The 16872-nt window shown below is 43.0% G+C and overlaps 1 protein-coding gene across 2 annotated transcripts in view; it reads right to left on the bottom strand.

Moving 5' to 3' along the window:
- Positions 1-677: 677 nt before the first annotated feature.
- SYT10 (synaptotagmin 10) overlaps positions 678-16872 on the bottom strand; it is a 35821-nt gene continuing 19626 nt past the window's right edge. For both annotated transcript variants that reach the window (XM_083401507.1, XM_083401508.1), the window contains exons 3-7: positions 12927-13491; positions 9275-9395; positions 7106-7277; positions 5305-5434; positions 678-3396 (exon numbers count right to left, since the gene is read on the bottom strand). In XM_083401507.1, the coding sequence (XP_083257633.1) occupies positions 3325-3396; positions 5305-5434; positions 7106-7277; positions 9275-9395; positions 12927-13491 (1060 nt within the window). In that variant the 3' untranslated portion in view covers positions 678-3324. The remainder of the gene's footprint in view (positions 3397-5304; positions 5435-7105; positions 7278-9274; positions 9396-12926; positions 13492-16872) is intronic.

Below are 16872 nucleotides of genomic sequence, written 5' to 3'. Positions count from 1 at the left end.
GTGCATACTATGGGTAGGATCTGGAGTCCTGTTGATCTCAGTCCTATCAATTAGTCATGACTACTGCTCCACATTTGATTTCATGTTGTTAGGACCGAAGTGTGACTAACTTAAGCCCCATTCAGGCATTGTCACTTTTTGTGCTCAAAGAACATTGGGGGTGGGGGTGGGGTGGGGTGGGCGCTTGGGAAGCAAGGCTGCGCATGTTGGTTCTGCCCCCAATGTCACCATCACTCCTAACCTCTGTGCATTAAGCATGAAGGTCTGATGGAGATGAAAACATGCTTAAAATCATCCTGGCAGTTTCAGGTTCTGCATAATCCAGGGTCTCAACTGCAGAGAAATACCGTGTCTAAACACGTATTGCTGAATGTATTTGGAATATCCCTTGCAAATGCACAAAGGCTTAGAGCAGATATTGGGACCAGGGACTGCCCCTCCATGTACTCTTCAAACATGGGCACTTCTAATGCCTAAATAGGGCTACAGCCTGGATCCAAACCACTGTGTATATAGTTGACTTGCAACTTACGCAGGGGTTATGTTCCGGGGATAGCTCATAAAGCCAAAATCATGGATAGTCAAAACACACTCTCCCAGCACCTCAAAATACTCTCTCAATGTGCATGCAAATGGTGGGTGGGATTGTGATAGCCCCCGGTTAATCCCCACCCCCCCAGCCAAGTTAAATGTGCATAAGTTGCAAGTTGACTGTACCATGATTGGTTTTGGAAATGATGGAAGCTGGAAATGAAGCCCATACACAGATTTTATATTGGACATTTGGCAAATAAATGTGATCAGCAAAAGGGTCAAATCAATTTAGGCAATTGATTTGCAGAAAAAAGAATCAACCTGAAGTCCTCACACCAATCGATCACCTTTATATCAAGCTCTGCACTTGTCTACTTCTTTCTATCTCATGGCAAGACCAGCTCTGAAAGAGGGCTGCTTCATGCCTGACATTTTTCCTGCATGGAGATAATAAATCTCTATCACACCTGAAGCGAGGCACACAAGTTTAGGGTTTCACAAACAGCAGGCTCTGGTGAGTTTCTGCTGCACAAATGTTTTAATTTTGGAGTTTCTTTCAATGCTTCTCCTGAATATAAGGATTCACTGACCTTTCCACACATCTATTGCAATGACTGGTGTGCTTGTGTGGAATGCCGTCAGCAGTCAACATAAGAATGTTTTAAGCCATCATAAACTAACACGGGAGAACAGAGCTCCACAAGTTTCAACTTTTTAATTTCAAATTCAGGAGACAACAAAGCTTGGCTTGCTGACTTCCTGCTACATTGAAGCAAAACAGATTTTAGCCCTCCAACTTACAACACTGAATTTGCATCCCAGAACAAGATGCATCCTGGTACCATTTAGAAAGAAAGACTTTTTGCCTTCCTGAATTGATGGCCACTTTCTTTTCTTTTCGTTCTCTCTCTCCCTGCCCCCTCCCAAATGTGCTACTCTTTGAAGGCTTTACATTTCTGGTTGCCTGAACATCTGTGTGCCCCAAACTTCTAGTGAATTCACACTGTAACTTCATAAATGCTTATGTTAAGCTCTTGTTGCATCCAAATGTCTGATTATGAATCCTCCAGGCCAATCACATCAATGAAGTTAAGCTGAAATACAATAAAGTGTCAAAGAGTTGCCCCTTTGATATAGCAAAGCAAAGCTATATCAAAGCCCTAGAGGCTAAAGTGCCAAATTAAAGGCCAAACTTGGTGTGATGGTTAATGCATCTTTGTATGTGTGTGTGTTAAAGCAAGCAGGGATTGTTGGGCTGATAATTATTGGGGATTTCCTAATGCAAATAGAAGATCCAGAGAAATAATCTTTGACAGGACCACAGTAGGCAAGAGGGATAGAACTCCTCTTCCCCAGTTGCTACAATCCCAATACTTATCAGATCCATCCTCAGGGGCTGCATTTTTTAAAAAGCCCCCCCCCCCCCCCAAGCCTACACACTTTAAATGCAAAGGTGCATTTAATAACACAGCACACATTGGGCCCAAACACAAGTTACTTTACACATTTCAGTTTCACATTTACACATAAGACATCTTGGCGTACACCAGCATTTCTTAAACTTTGGGGAAAGGGTGTGAGAAATCACAGGAGCAGATGGGGGTTGCCAGATGGCCATCCGTGGCTAAGCAGCTCCTGTTTTCCTTGGCTGAATGGCTAACTGGGGAGCAGACCAACCTTTCCAGCTGGGTTGCATGAGGGAGAGAAGGGGAAAAGCTCTTTTCGCACGAAATCTTCCCTTGCAGCTCTGCACCTCAGTTGCACGGCTGGCATTCTTCTGGCTCTCAGGCCCAGATTCAACCCAGCAAACAGGGACAACCCAATGGAGAACAGGGGCTGCATCCAATGTTCTCTGTGTATTAGGGCAAGGGCTCATGCACTAGCAGGTGGGCGAGTTTTCACATTACACAACAGGGGAATCAAACCCAACTGTTGAGCTCAAGGAAACTCATTGCACAACCGATTGCACAATCTATTTTACAGAGAAGTTACCAGCAACCTGCTTATGTAGTTTTTGGTGCAACTGCATTTATTTTGTGCCAAACATTTCACCAGTGGAACAAATATACCGCAAAGTGACTTTAGCACTATATTGGATACAACCCTCATTCAGTGTTGGTATGCACCCCAGCTTCCTGAGCACAATTGGAAGGAGACTGCAGTGGGGGGCAGATTGGTGATTCTTGGAAGTGCTGATGCTCATGTGAACTTCCTCAAGGAGGCTCTTTGAATCCCACTCTGTATTGGGACCACAGAATGTACAGTACATTCAGAAAGGGGGCGGATTTTAAGAAATACTAGTGTACATGTAAAAATACAGTATGAATGTTTGGCACACTCGTTAGGGAGCTGTGATAGACTGCAGTTCCCAATACAAGATTCACCCAGTGTCAAACCTGTTTTTGCCTCTATGTAATATATAAAATTGTCACCACTTAGAGGCGAGTTCACAAGAAAGGAAAGTACAACAGAAAGCTTTATGTTGACACAATTTGTGCTATCATGAGCATTATGTTGCTTTCAAGACCTTAAACCCACCTATACTTGTGTCCTTCTGAATGCCTTGTTCAAACAAAGAAAGAAATGACGTCTTTTCATGACATCTTTAACAAGTATTCAAGTGAAAGGTAAGTTAAGAATGAGAATTAATGGTATTATTATGCAGTAGAAATACAATGGATCAAAATGCAAAAATCTGATTGCAGGTCATCAGCTAGACCCAAACCTTTTGAAGCGTATAGACATGGTGAGCTTGTTGTGAAGCTGGTCATCAAGAATCCACTGTTCAAGCTAGGGTGTAAGTGGTGGTTTTGGTGATGAGCAAGATCCTTGACTGTCAAAACTGGTTGCTCGACCTGGCAACTAGAAGAAATAGAATATTTTAAGAAGAGTCCTGTTGCATCCACAGGTCCATCAAGTCCAGCATCCTGTTTCTTATAATGGCCAACCAGTTTCCTCACAGAAGTCCACAAGAGCCCTCCCCCACTTTTCTCCCCAGCTACTAGCATTCAAAGGACTACTAGTTCCACCTTGCCATTGTGATCAACAGCCATCTTACCCCATGAAGATATCTAATTCCCCTCTAAAGTCATCTAAGATAGAGGCCACCACCACATCTTGTGGCACCAGATTTAATCCAGATTGAATTATTGCCAATTGTTCAACATGAGAGAGCACTGGAGAGTCTTCTAGAAGCGTCTGTTGGTCCAAAAAGAAGATATATTTACTGGATTTGAATATTAAATGGTGCATTATCGTGGGGTCAGAGAAGACTGGTGGTGGAGCTGACATCTAAAACTGGAGATCTGGAGGATGCCCTGGGCATCTTTACAAAAGTACCATCTTCTATATTCATGAGCCCAAGGTGTGCATAGCAATTTTGCAGTTACGTGTGGTTAGTTCACCTCATCATCTATAAAGATTAGCCAAGTGGCTATTTTTGTGTGTGTGGCAAATTGTGTGTTAAAAATGTCTTGACCAATGAAGAAGACTCACTGGGTTGCAATGTGTCTGGTCTCAAACATTATCAATTTATTGCTTGTCACATCAGTTTGATGTTCAGGCATTATCCTGGATAGATATGGGTGCATATGATTGTATCTTGGCCATTTTATTTATAGTCTCTTTACATGTTTACATTGTCTTTTGGGATTAAAGTTGGATTTCACTCCTGCATACATTTTAGAAGCATCCAGTAATATTTTTTCTCCTCATTTTAGTCCATGCTACAGTGGGGTTAATGCCATATGCCTCTCCCAACAGAGCAAATGGCATTTAATTTGGGGGAAATGGTGTTTGCATTGAGAAAGTGTTTTCAAAAACTTTCCTATAATTCTGATCCTATTCAGCATTTTATTTTTTTTTTAGAAAAGAAGGGAAAAGAAACAGCAGAGAATTCAGTCCCAGATTTTCTGGTTTTGTTTTTGTCTGAAATACACCAGTATGAATGTTGTTAACAGGTGGCATAGAATGTAAAAGAAAGCCATTGAAAAATTGAACTTGCATTCTCTTCTACAGGCTTTTTCAAATAATTTAATGAAATGCCTAATACAAAACAGCTTCTCAGCTTTGTTTGGTGGAAAAGATTTTTAGCATCTTCTTTCGTACGTTGTTCTGCACTTAACCTCTTTTTTTTTGGTCTCCCTTCACATTTCTATTTGACAAAAATGCTGCCTCATGAAATAGAGAGACCTATTTGTGAAGAAAAAAGCAGAGACATCACCTTGCCAACAAAGGTCCATATAGTTAAAGCTATGGTTTTCCCAGTAGTGATGTATGGAAGTGAGAGCTGGACCATAAAGAAGGCTTATCCCCAAAGAATTGATGCTTTTGAATTATGGTGCTGGAGGAGACTCTTGAGAGTCCCATGGACTGGAAGAAGATCAAACCTCTCCATTCTTAAGGAAATCAGCCCTGAGTGCTCACTGGAAGGACAGATCCTGAAGCTGAGGCTCCAATACTTTGGCCACCTCATGAGAAGAGAAGACTCCCTGGAAAAGACCCTGATGTTGGGAAAGATGGAGGGCACAAGGAGAAGGGGACGACAGAGGACAAGATGGTTGGACAGTGTTCTTGAAGCTACCAGCATGAGTTTGACCAAACTGTGGGAGATAGTGGAAGACAGGAGTGCCTGGCGTGCTCTGGTCCATGGAGTCACAAAGAGTTGGACATGACTAAATGACTAAACAACAACAAATTTGTGAAGAAGGTATTACATAAAATAGTGACAATGAGGAGTAGGCTGCTGAAGAGATTCTTTACTCCTCTTACCTCTACCAAGGGATGCCAGTGGGTTATTGGCTTGCGGGGGTACGCCAGCATTTCATTCCAGTGGTCTCTTCCAAGGCCTTCAGCGTCAAGTCCAGCCCTACATACTCCAATCACCTCATTGTGTCCCACTCTAGGATTAAAGGTGGAGAACAAGACGTCCAAAGATTATCCACAATGCCATGCGTCCACAAATAATGCAAATGATAGGGAGAGGAGCCATATTCTGTGACAGGAAAAGCTAGATATTTACACCTCAAAGCACCAGGAACATTTTATATATATATAAATTATTGGGAAGATTAAGGCCGCATGCAACCTTGTATACACTTACCTTGCAGTATGCCCCATTGAATTCTATGGGGCACACTTCTGAGTATACATGTATATCCCACTGTGTTGATGGTGGTGAAAAGCAGGCACAGTACTAAATTTTAATCAACCAAACAGTCATTCCAATTGCGCTGTAATGATGCACCCACTGCCACCTGTTCTGCTTCAGCAAAGTGTCAGCATGAACACATCTCCATCTATCCATCATGCTCTGTAGGTATCTTGACAACAGTGGATTTTCTGTTCTATACTGCCCGGCACACTTTCAAATGTGCCCCTTTAACATTTATTATTTTTGGTGAAAAGCACCATTAGCCCCGAGAGCTAGATCTATTTTACATTTAGTAAGGAAAGGTAAAGAAATTAATAATTAATATTAATCCTTAATATTCAGGATTCTGAAGCAAGCCTGCACAGCAGCAGTTTGGTAGAATAATAATAATAATAATAATAATAATAATAATAATAATAATAATAATAATAATTTATTTATTTATACCCCGCCCATCTGGCCAGGCCTCCCCAGCCACTCTGGGTGGCTCCCAACAGAATATTAAAATCATGATAAAACATCAAACATTAAAACTTCCTTAAAGAGGGCTGCCTTCAGATGTCTTCTAAAAGCCAGAAAGTTGTTTATTTCTCAGTTTTTAACCTATTGTGAAAGTGTCTACCTACTTACCATTATTTCTTTACTTATCATATGTATAAGGCTGCCATGAGCTCTCTGTGGGGCTATCCTTGAGGTTGGTCCAAAGAGTGGCATACACTCCAACATTTCTCCAATGAAAATAGGGACGTCCTATTCCATAATTATAATTTTACTATTTATACCCCACACATATTACTGGTTTGCCCCTGCCACTCTGGGGAGCCTCTAACATATATAGAAACATAACAGAACATTAAGCATTTTTTTTTTTTTTTAAATCCCTATACAAGATTGCCTTCAGATGGCTCGGGGGTCGGATAACTCCATACCCTCCAACATTTCTCCAATGAAAATAGAGACATCCTAAGGAAAAGTGGGACATTCCGGGATCAAATCAGAAACCAAGACAGCTTCTCTAAATCAGGGACGTCCCTGGAAACTAGGGACACTTGGAGGGTCTGGATTGGTGCAGAATATGGTGACTAGGTTGCTTGCGGGGGTAAACTACTGCCAACATACTATATAGCACCTTGCTTGTTGGGCTTGCCTAGGCTACCAATCTGCTATTGGGCAAAATACAAGTTTTTGGTACATGCAAAACTGTCTACAGCTCAGGAGCAGTTTACTTGACAGACTGCCTTATACCTTGTATACCCAGCAAGTCCCTGCTTTAGGTCAGTATAAAGATAACACCTGTCATTATTATTCTTACAACAACAACAACAACAACAACAACAACAACAACAGATTACTATAGCACCTGCTCTTCTTGAATCTCCCTCCCCCCAAAAAAATCAAAAAGAGAAAAATGCAGCATACCGGTCATAGTCCATAACAGCGATGGAGAGGCTGACTTGGTCCACATTCTCTGGAGGGATGTCAAAAACGATGGCCTCACTGTATACTGGATTGAGAGTGTTTTTCTTTGTAGTTGTTTTTCTCTTTTTCAGGCGCCGACCATCGCACATCAGGGACACTTTGACATATGGATCTGAGATAACAGGAACGGAGGTCAACACAACCGGGTAGGAGGACATCAACAGTTCTCATGTAGAAGGTTTGGTTCCACCACAAATACAGAGGAAGCTGCCCTATATGAAGTCAAGACATTGGTCTATCTAGTTCTGTTGACACCAACTGGCAGTGGCTCTCCAGGGTTTCAAGCAGGAATCCTTCTGAGCAGGAGACACCATGAATTAAGTCTGGTACCTTCTGCACGCAAAGCCTGTCTCCTATCACCAATGTACACTAGATGATGTGCTCAACAGTGGCTGCTAGCCATGATAGCTATGTTCTCTCTTCCTTGTCAGAGACATTATGCCTCTGGATATCAGTTGCTGGGAATCACAGGTGGGCAAAGTGCTCTTATGCTCATGTCCGGCTTGCAGGCTTCCCACAAGTATCTGGTTGGCCACTGTGAGAATAGGATCATTGGCTGATCCAGCAGGCTTGCCTTATGTCCTTGTATCCAGAAATGACACCCATTTATTCAGGGTGGTGAAAAGCCCAACATGCCAAACCAGATGCAATGTCATTTGGGGTGCAGATTGTCACTGTTTTTGGCTGGGATTCAGTCACATCCCTGCAAGTTCCAGTGGCTTAATAAAAAGTGGATTTCGTGCTTTTGTGAGACCACCTACTTGAAAAAGTGGACTTTTTTTTTTGCAATAAAGAGTGATGGGAAAATGCACTGGAATGACTGTGTGGTGCAACTTCATATAAGCTCCCCCCAAGCAAACTGAATTCTTGGTACTGTCATAGACTGGCTAGATGCAGAGGAGTGGTGGGAGGCACCAGCAGGGCAACCCCCAGGAGAAGAAGGCTTAGATGCAGCAGCAGGCAGCTACCATGGCAACAACAGAAGGGGGGCCAGGGTGGGTGGGCAACAGCGGGTTGCCTGAGGGCAGCCCCGAGCTCTGCCAGTCTGAGTGCCTGCCAGTGTGGCCCCACCCCTGTGCCTCACCACGGCCACCTGTGCGCCAGCCAGCCTATCTGTCTGAGAGGAAGGAAGGGGGAAGGTGCCACCACTGCCACCCACTGAGGAGGGAGGAAGAGGAAGGCGAGAAAGTGCCTCCCAGGCTCTGTTCACCCTTTGTGGTCTCTGTGTGCTCCCCCCCGCAACACGTGCCCCACCCTGGGTGATGGCAACCCACGCTATGCCACTGTAGAGCAAGGTGTGGCATTAGGACTCAGAATCCCAGACAAAACATGTACTAATCTGCACCAAGACAAGCGGAAGAAAACACGGAACAAATGGAAGCATGGATAGCAAACTAATTCAGCAAACTAAACAGAACATACTTCTATGTATTTATGTATGGATGTATGTATGTATATATGTATGTATAGAATTGCATCCTAAAGCAGCTGCAAAATGCACAGACGCTGTCACAAGTTAAGAACATTGCTAATGGCGTTTGTAGTGCACTAAGTGACATTTATCAGGAATATGTCAAGGTCTTGGAATGAGGAAATAAAGCACATGATGGTATTCCTTTGTTTGTTATCCGGAAGCTAAAATGACACAGAGTCTCACACATTGTTTAAACCCAAAGCAAACAGAGGGAAGGTTTCATCTGGGCAGAAGAAGGGTGTCCCCGAGTACTTTTCCAGCTCAGAGTAATCTTCCTCAATCAATCAATCAATCAATCAATCAATCATGGGAAGATACAGAATTCCTCTCGCTCCCTTGAATCTTTTCCCCTGCTCAAGAAAAAGCAGCTTGGGGGAGGCAATTTTGAGCTGTGGGTGTTGGGAACTGACAGGAAAGGAGAGGGCTAAGCAGTTGCTTCCACTCAGACTGTCTATTGTTTTGCTTTTTGTTTTCAAAAGTGAAGGAAAGAAACATAAGAGATCCACGTATTGTTGAATTCTCCTCGTCTGTGAACTCAAGATCAAATGCCCTGAAATCCTGAAGGTAAGAGCCCTTCCCCAGAGAGTCATCACCACCCACAGGTGAAGCTAAGCGAAAAGGAACATTGCACTTACCTGATGAGCCAGTGATGTCCATAGCTTTAAGATTTCTGCATTTGATGACTGTGAGGGTCATCCTCCCTGCTGTTGGCAAATAACAAAGGGAAAACATGATCTCCCCCAAATCTATGCTTTCCTGAAAAAAACAAGCACAAACAAAAACATAGGTTATAACAGGAATGGGCCACCTTTTCCAGCTTGAGGGACACATTCCTTCATGGGCAACCTTCTGGACGGAGGGACCTCCACGCCAGTGGTGGGTGGAGCAAGGGGCAACATGTGGTGAACATCAGGGCTGAGTCTACTCAGCATGCCCTGATTCTTGATCTTGTGTTGATCAGCTAGGAGTTCATGGACTCCACTGATGGCAAGAAGCCTGAATGGCTCCAAAATCCTGGAGTTGCCACTGGAAGGAGGAAACTGCTCCTGATGAAACAAGAAACTTGGGTTGGCACCGGAGAACAGGGGCAGGTCAACTATTTCTGGGTGATTTGTAGATTAGCCAGGGGGAGGCCAGGACTTTCTGCTTCCTCCAGTTGTTTAACAATAGCAACTGAAAAAAGAACCTGCGGGTGGGGGTGCTAGACCGCTGAAAGAAAGGTTTTCATGGGGGCAACCAGAAATGAATATTTGGGTGAAATGACTCTGAGCTCAGTTTTGGCAAATAATATAAAATTTCTGTGCTGGCCCCATGAACAGATGCACCCTGCTCCTTAATTCTAAGTGTACGTCTCATCCCACCCCCTACATCACTACTTTGCACCTGGTTTGGGCTGGATGTTGATGATTTAGTAAAACCCCAATGTAGAGCCCACAGGTTTGAAGGCTGCAAACCTTAGATCAGGGGTGGGGGCCTGCTTTGCCTGTAGAAAGGCCAGGTTCGGTTCCTGGCATCTCCAATTAAGTGGATCATATAGAAGTGGTGCAAAATGATAAAAGGTCTCCACCCGAGACCCTGGAGACCAGGTGCCATCCAGAGTAGGCTGAGCTAGCCGGATAACCACTCTGACCTTTGTTACTAAATCTACAGAGAAAGCTTTGCTTGCTGCACACAGCAACTCATTTCCAGCTGAAAGGTTGGAGCTCTCAATCCGTGCTTCTTCTTTTTCCGCAAAGCGGCAAGGTTATTATTTAAAATTCTAAAAAGCAGTTCATTACCAGCAAATCAGGATACAGCCACAGTAAGCCACACACTATAATTGGCCTTGTGTGTCTCGGAGAGCTGAAGGCACTTGTACTAATGTCAGAAGGCAAGAACAGCAATAATGTTCAGCTGCATGCGTATTAGCAGGTCTCTAACGATAGTGTTCTATTTTAGAGGACAAAAGTCTTGCTCAAAATGAAGCACTGGATGATCCTTGAGGCTCTGTATAGGGTATGATGGCCTCACTCTTTTTTTCATGCTGGTGGGCCATTTTGATATTTTTAAAGAACCATCAGTTCTTTAAAACCATCAGTCTGAAGTATTTAATGTGATGCAGTATTTACATAAGTCGCAGGCGTATCAAAGGATATGGAGAAAGTTGCAGTGTGGCATTGATTAAAGTTGCAACCCTAAATGAGTAAGCTCCACTGAATTAAATGAGATTTACTTCTGAGTAGACCCTTAAATTCACAGCATTAGGTTGGGCTGACACCTATTTGTATGTTCTAGACCAGGCATATCAATGTGGCACCCCTATATATTTGAGGAGTGCTATCTATAACGAAACTCTCCCCTTCTTTTTGTGTAGCGTTTTCTCCATATTCAGTTCATTGAAACACTGATGTAGTATCTCAGAGATGCTTAGAGCAGTGGCTGGGAACCTGTGGCTCTCCAGATGTTGCTGGACTTTATTTTAAGAATAACTGAAGAGCAGCTCTCGGTGGCTACTGGTTGGCACTTGTCATTCTCCGCCTCCTTGAATGCCCCAGGAACAGCGTTGTTCCAGGGCATATGTGTGTGGTGGTGTCATTTTAAAAAGTGGTGGTGGTGAGGGACACCATTTTCTCCCCCCAAAATGACACACTGCCTTCAGCATTTGAGGGTGAAGGGTAGAGGGAGGTGGCCATCAGTTAGTGATTGCCAAGAGGGATGTCAACTAACTCCCATGAGAACTTGGGACCCAAAAAATTTGAGCATCCTGATTTTGATCAGCAGGATGTTGGAGGGTATGTCATTGTATTATTAATGGAACTCAGGGCAGCAAACATACAAGGGCTAAAAGAATTAAAACATCTAAAAGTATATTTTAAACAATTCCAGACTGGGACAGATCTTTGTTTAAAAGACTTGTTGAAATTTCATACATTGAAATGAATGGACATGACTAACTTAGGTCTATTAATTTCAGTGAGTCTGCTGTGAGTCAAACCAAGTTGTACACAACCCTATTTTTTGTATATCTGTTTAATTGTCTAAGGTCCATTCTATGGCTTTTTCTGATATTATGTGTTACATTAATGTATTGCTTTCTTTTTAGAAATCTAAGAGTAAATTGATTGATTAAAAATCATGATTTCATGGGCATACATTTCTAATGCGATCAGAAAGAGATTATCTCCATCCTGCACACATCCTGCTCCCAATGTGTAAAGAGCACATTTAAAGAGCACATACTCCTTGACTGCCTCAAGGACATTTTCTTTCATGACAGACTCCATGTCTGTCCATTCTCATTGATATTCTCATGGACATTGTCCATTCTCATTCACAACATGCAGCTGAGAAGCCAAAGGATGATGGGACATTTTTAATGGTGGTGACTGGTTCAAAGGTAATGAAACAAAAATTAGGAATAGATGAACCGTTTTTTATAGTGGGAAAGAGGTAAACAATGGATCCCATAAAGATCTGTACTGGGATCTACAAAAGGTGCAGACAAATGATCAAGGAGATGGACAATTATTCCATGAGGAAAGATTACAGTAGTTGGAGTTTTTTTATAGCTTAGCTGGGGAAAAGGTGAATAAAGGGAACCATTTTAGGGTTGTATGAAATTATGTATATTGTGGAGAAATTTGGTAGGCCTAACTTCTCCCTCTGTCATAATACTAGAACCTGGGGGTCATCCAATGAGTCTGAAATTCGGGAGATTCAGGACAGACAAAACAAAGTACTTTTTCACACAGTACTTCTTCATGGTGTGAAGAAAGTGGATAGGTATAACTAACCCCTCTCTTGTAAAATAGACAAAAGTACTTATTTGCACAGTGTTTAGTTAAAGCAGTGGAATTTGTAGTGGTGGCCACCATCTTGGGCAGCTTTAAAGGGGGATTAGACAAAATCATGAGGGTAGGGCTATCAATGGCTGCCTGTTATGATAATTGCGTACTACTACCTTGAGGATCAGAAAAAGTATGCCTTTTAAAACCATCTGCTGAGAGGACAGAAGCCTGAACTTCTCAAAGGTATCTGGTTGGCCGTTGTGAAAACTGAATGCTATCTGAACTAGCAGGACACTTATGTTCTTATCTGAGATAGGACAGGACTGAACACTCTCCTCCCAACTGTAAAGTGCAGGATATTTACCATCTTTCTATCTGGCAGATATTGATGTGGGGAAAGTATGCACCTGAATCTTAGTATATTGGTGAAATGATCTTTGTCCTACAAAGTACAATGCTGTCGAATAATAATTCATGAACTTTTTATATCACGTATCACATTTTGAGATATGCTACTTACTGCAGTGGCACAATGGATGTCTTTCCATACTGTGGCCTCTCTAGAGAGATCGGAGACCTCAAAAAAGTTATCCAGAATGACTTCTCCAATCATATCATGTCTAGAAAATCTGTCAAAATCATATACACTGAAATGTAGTTTCCTGTTGCAAAGTTGATCATAGGCTACAGGAAACTGAAAGGTTTCATTGAAGACAGGGTTTAACGTCTTTCTGTGAACCCGTGTCTGAAACTTTTTTTTCCTGTCTGGAAGAAGGTAGATTTTCACATAGGGATCTGATGTACCAGTGAAGTCTTTAGCTGGTAGTTCCAAGGCTTTGACAATGGTAACCAAAAGCATCTCATTTTCATAATCATACTTAAGGGTAAAGTTGAGTTTCCCACAAGTTTTCACATCCTCTTTCTGGCCTTCTGAATCCACAGACTTCTGTTTATAAAGTTCCGGTTTTATCCTTCCAATGCTGGTAGTTGTCTCCCCTCTTTGTAAAACAGGATCTGTCCCCATGTTAAAATCAATGCTGGACACCTGCATTTGCCTTGGCAGGTGCCTCCTGAAGGAATTGTGCCTGCATGCGCAAAGACAAAGAAATTAACACCGATAATCTCAAAGGGAAAGAGAATAACTTTCATATAGCTAAAAATGAGAGGAGTAAATCAACCACTCACATTTAACAAGTTTCCATTATTGTTATAACTCTCTGGAGAGAACAATTACTAACAACACTAGGTAATCCAGGAGGATAATTCAATGATTCAGTTCAAGAAGAATCTTGACAATTTGGAAGGCAACAACAAACAACAGCAGCAGCAAATATAGAGAAGAAGAAGAGGAGTTTGGATTTGATACCCCGCCTTTCACTCCCTTTAAGGAGTCTCAAAGCGGCTAACATTCTCCTTTCCCTTCCTCCCCCACAACAAACACTCTGTGAGGTGAGTGGGGCTGAGAGACTTCAGAGAAGTGTGACTAGCCAGCAGCTGCATGTGGAGGAGCGGAGACGCGAACCCGGTTCCCCAGATTACGAGACTACCGCTCTTAACCACTACACCACACTGGCTACAAAAATTACAAAGGGTTTAGAAAGCAAATCCTGTTTGGTATACTGAAGGGAATGGCCATGCTTAACCTAGAAAAAAGAATCTTGATGGAAAATGGGTACCCTATTTCTGGTCAGTGTGTATTAGAGCAGCAAAAGGCAAAAACGAGAGTGTCAAGTTGCTCAAGAGAAGCTGAGACCCATGGCAGAGACCACCGAGGAATGCTGATATGTGAGAGCAGGGATCAGCAAACTTTTTCAGCAGGGGGCCGGTCCACTGTTCCTCAGACCTTGTGGGGGGCTGGACTATATTTTGAAAGAAGAAGAATGAATTCCTATGCCCCATGAATAACCCACAGGTGCATTTTTTTTAAAAAGGACACATTCTACTCATGTAAGAACATGCTGATTCCCAGACTGTCCGTGGGCTGGATTTAGAAGGCAATTGGGCCGGATCTGGCCCCTGGGTCTTAGTTTGCCTACCCATGTGTGAGAGAATGTATTGGACATAATCTGTTCCCACCTCACAGGCAATTGTTGGCTGCTACAAATGATAAGCATTACAAGTGAATTAACCAGACAAGATCTCCAGGGACAAGGGTGCAAACCTGATTTTTTTTTTTTGGGGGGGGGGGGAAATAAGTCCTGCCCTGCACAATCAATCACATGACAGGGCACGCATACACCATTTGAATGGCAATGCCCATTGACTTTGGGGTGTGTGTGAAGAGACCTTGACCTCTAGGAGCTGGTTCCTATGTCCAGGGATGATGAGAGTTGCAGTTCAGTGACATTTAAGAATTCTGGATCCAATTCATTAATAAGATGGCTATCCATATTAATTTGAAGCATTTCCAGAAACCTGATTGTGCCACAAACCCCACAAAGCTCCGCTTGATGGTTAACAACCTAAAAAAGTGATGAAGCCTTTCTTTTTTAATATGCAGAAAAGGATGAGAATGGGAGCAGAAGAAGATCAGTAGAGGGCAGGTTACAAAGGTAAATATTCCACTGCTGTTTAGCCGGATCTGAGTTCAATAAGGCAGGGGGGAACAATGTTCAAGTGTTCTGTTGAGTACTTTGCCCTGTAGATTACATTGCTTAATTAAAACATTGTTTTTTTTTATTAAAAAAACCCCACTTTTCTTTTTTTGCAAGAACAAAACCCTGTACTTTTTTATTTTTGCAAGGACATATATGTACTGTCATTAAGAGGCAGTTTGTCTGCATGTCCCCTGTTATTCATGCATGGGGAAGGTAGCTGTACCTGTTTAGCACTCTTCAGGTTCTCCATTTTTAGAGTGCACTGAAATAAAGAAGAGACCCAGCTGTGACACTCGCTCTTTCATACCGGGAGTACAAATTGTCCATGAGGAAACTATTGTGTTGTACTTCATGAAAAAGCACTCTTTCCATTTACACCCAGAGTGTCTGCTAAATGGAAAACCCTCAAGTACTGTAGCCATCTTTTGTTGAACAGGAATGTCAGACTGAACTAAGTGGACGCCGCACAGATGTAAGCCTGTTTACTCCCACTGTCTCTTCATCACATTTCATCTGAGCACTCTGACTGCATTCAGATGCAACAATCAGCTGTGGTTTATCAATATGTAAATGCACTCTGGGCTTATGCACCCATTTCATGTATTTATTACATTCGTATCCTACCCCAAGGATATCAAGGCAGTGAGTATCCCATTTCTTCTCCCCGACAACAACCCTGTGAAGTAGCTTAGGTTGAGAAGGAGCGCATTTAGCATCCTGGAATCAAATATGTAATAATATTAGTTTAGTTATGTCTGTTTGTATAGTCAGGCTTGAGGAGGTAGCTAGGAGGGCTTTATCCATCTTTGGCTAGCTGTGGCCTTACTTAGAATAGATGGACCTGACCTTTCCCATTCATGCCCTGGTTACATCCATACTGAACTACTGCAAGACCACTTGCTGGTAGTCGCAGGAGGGCAGAATGTTCTTGTGTTCAGGTCCTGCTTGAAGATTTCCCACAGGTATCTGGGTGGCCATTGCGAGACTAGGATGCTGGAATAAATAGGCCATTGGCCTGATTCAGCAGGCTCTTCTCATGCTCTTATGTTCTGTGTGGCTGCAGAAGCTGCAGTTTGTCCAAAATGCCGCTCATGAACTGGGCCATAGAATGTTGAACCTATGCCAGCTATGTTTGTTGTCTATTTCAAGTAACCAATCTGAAGGCTCAAACTGAAGGGCTCCTTTGAAAAGTCCATGACAGCCCAGGGCCAGTTTACCCCCAGGACCATCGTTTGCCATGTGACCCTGACCAAGCCCTGAGAGCGACATGAGAGGGCCTGTCCTCTGTCCCATCTCCACTGAAAATATAATGGGCAAGTACAAGGGGTTTTTGGGTGCTGGGACTCAAATGATGGAACGGGGAGATAGAATCACAGAAGGTGGAAGAGACCACAAGGGTAATTTCTCCCAAGCCCCTGCAATGCAGGGATCTTTTTGCCCAGTGTGGGGGTCGTACCCATGATCTTGGGAGATGCAACAGGCTCATTCTCTTCCCGTTTTCAGCCAAGTGGAAAACTTAATGCTCTGCTGTTTTAAGTTATCTTTGTTTTAGCCTGTCCACTTTTAGCTTTTACCTATTAGCATTCTTTACAAATGAGACCAGCACTAGCATGGTGCACTGTGGTGTGTTCACTGTTTCGGTCTCTCTGTCATGGTCAGTTCATTCCTCCCCCCTTTACCGTCAGGTGGCACTCCATAGTTGCTGAGCAGACCCTCTCCTCACTGGGTCTTATTTTTGGACTTCTGCAAACTTACTGTTTCCCAAAGCCTGTGGATACTTACCTTTTGTGCATGGACGGTGCTATTTTCATGACATAAGCAACACTGGTGCCAACTTTACGGGGCCCTGGGTGCCTGGGCCCCCACACT

The sequence above is a fragment of the Podarcis tiliguerta genome (assembly GCF_965153285.1).
Source record: "Podarcis tiliguerta genome assembly, chromosome: 10".
Lineage (NCBI taxonomy): Eukaryota > Metazoa > Chordata > Lepidosauria > Squamata > Lacertidae > Podarcis > Podarcis tiliguerta.
Note: the sequence above shows the minus strand (reverse complement) of the source record. Positions and strands in the feature narration are given on the sequence as shown.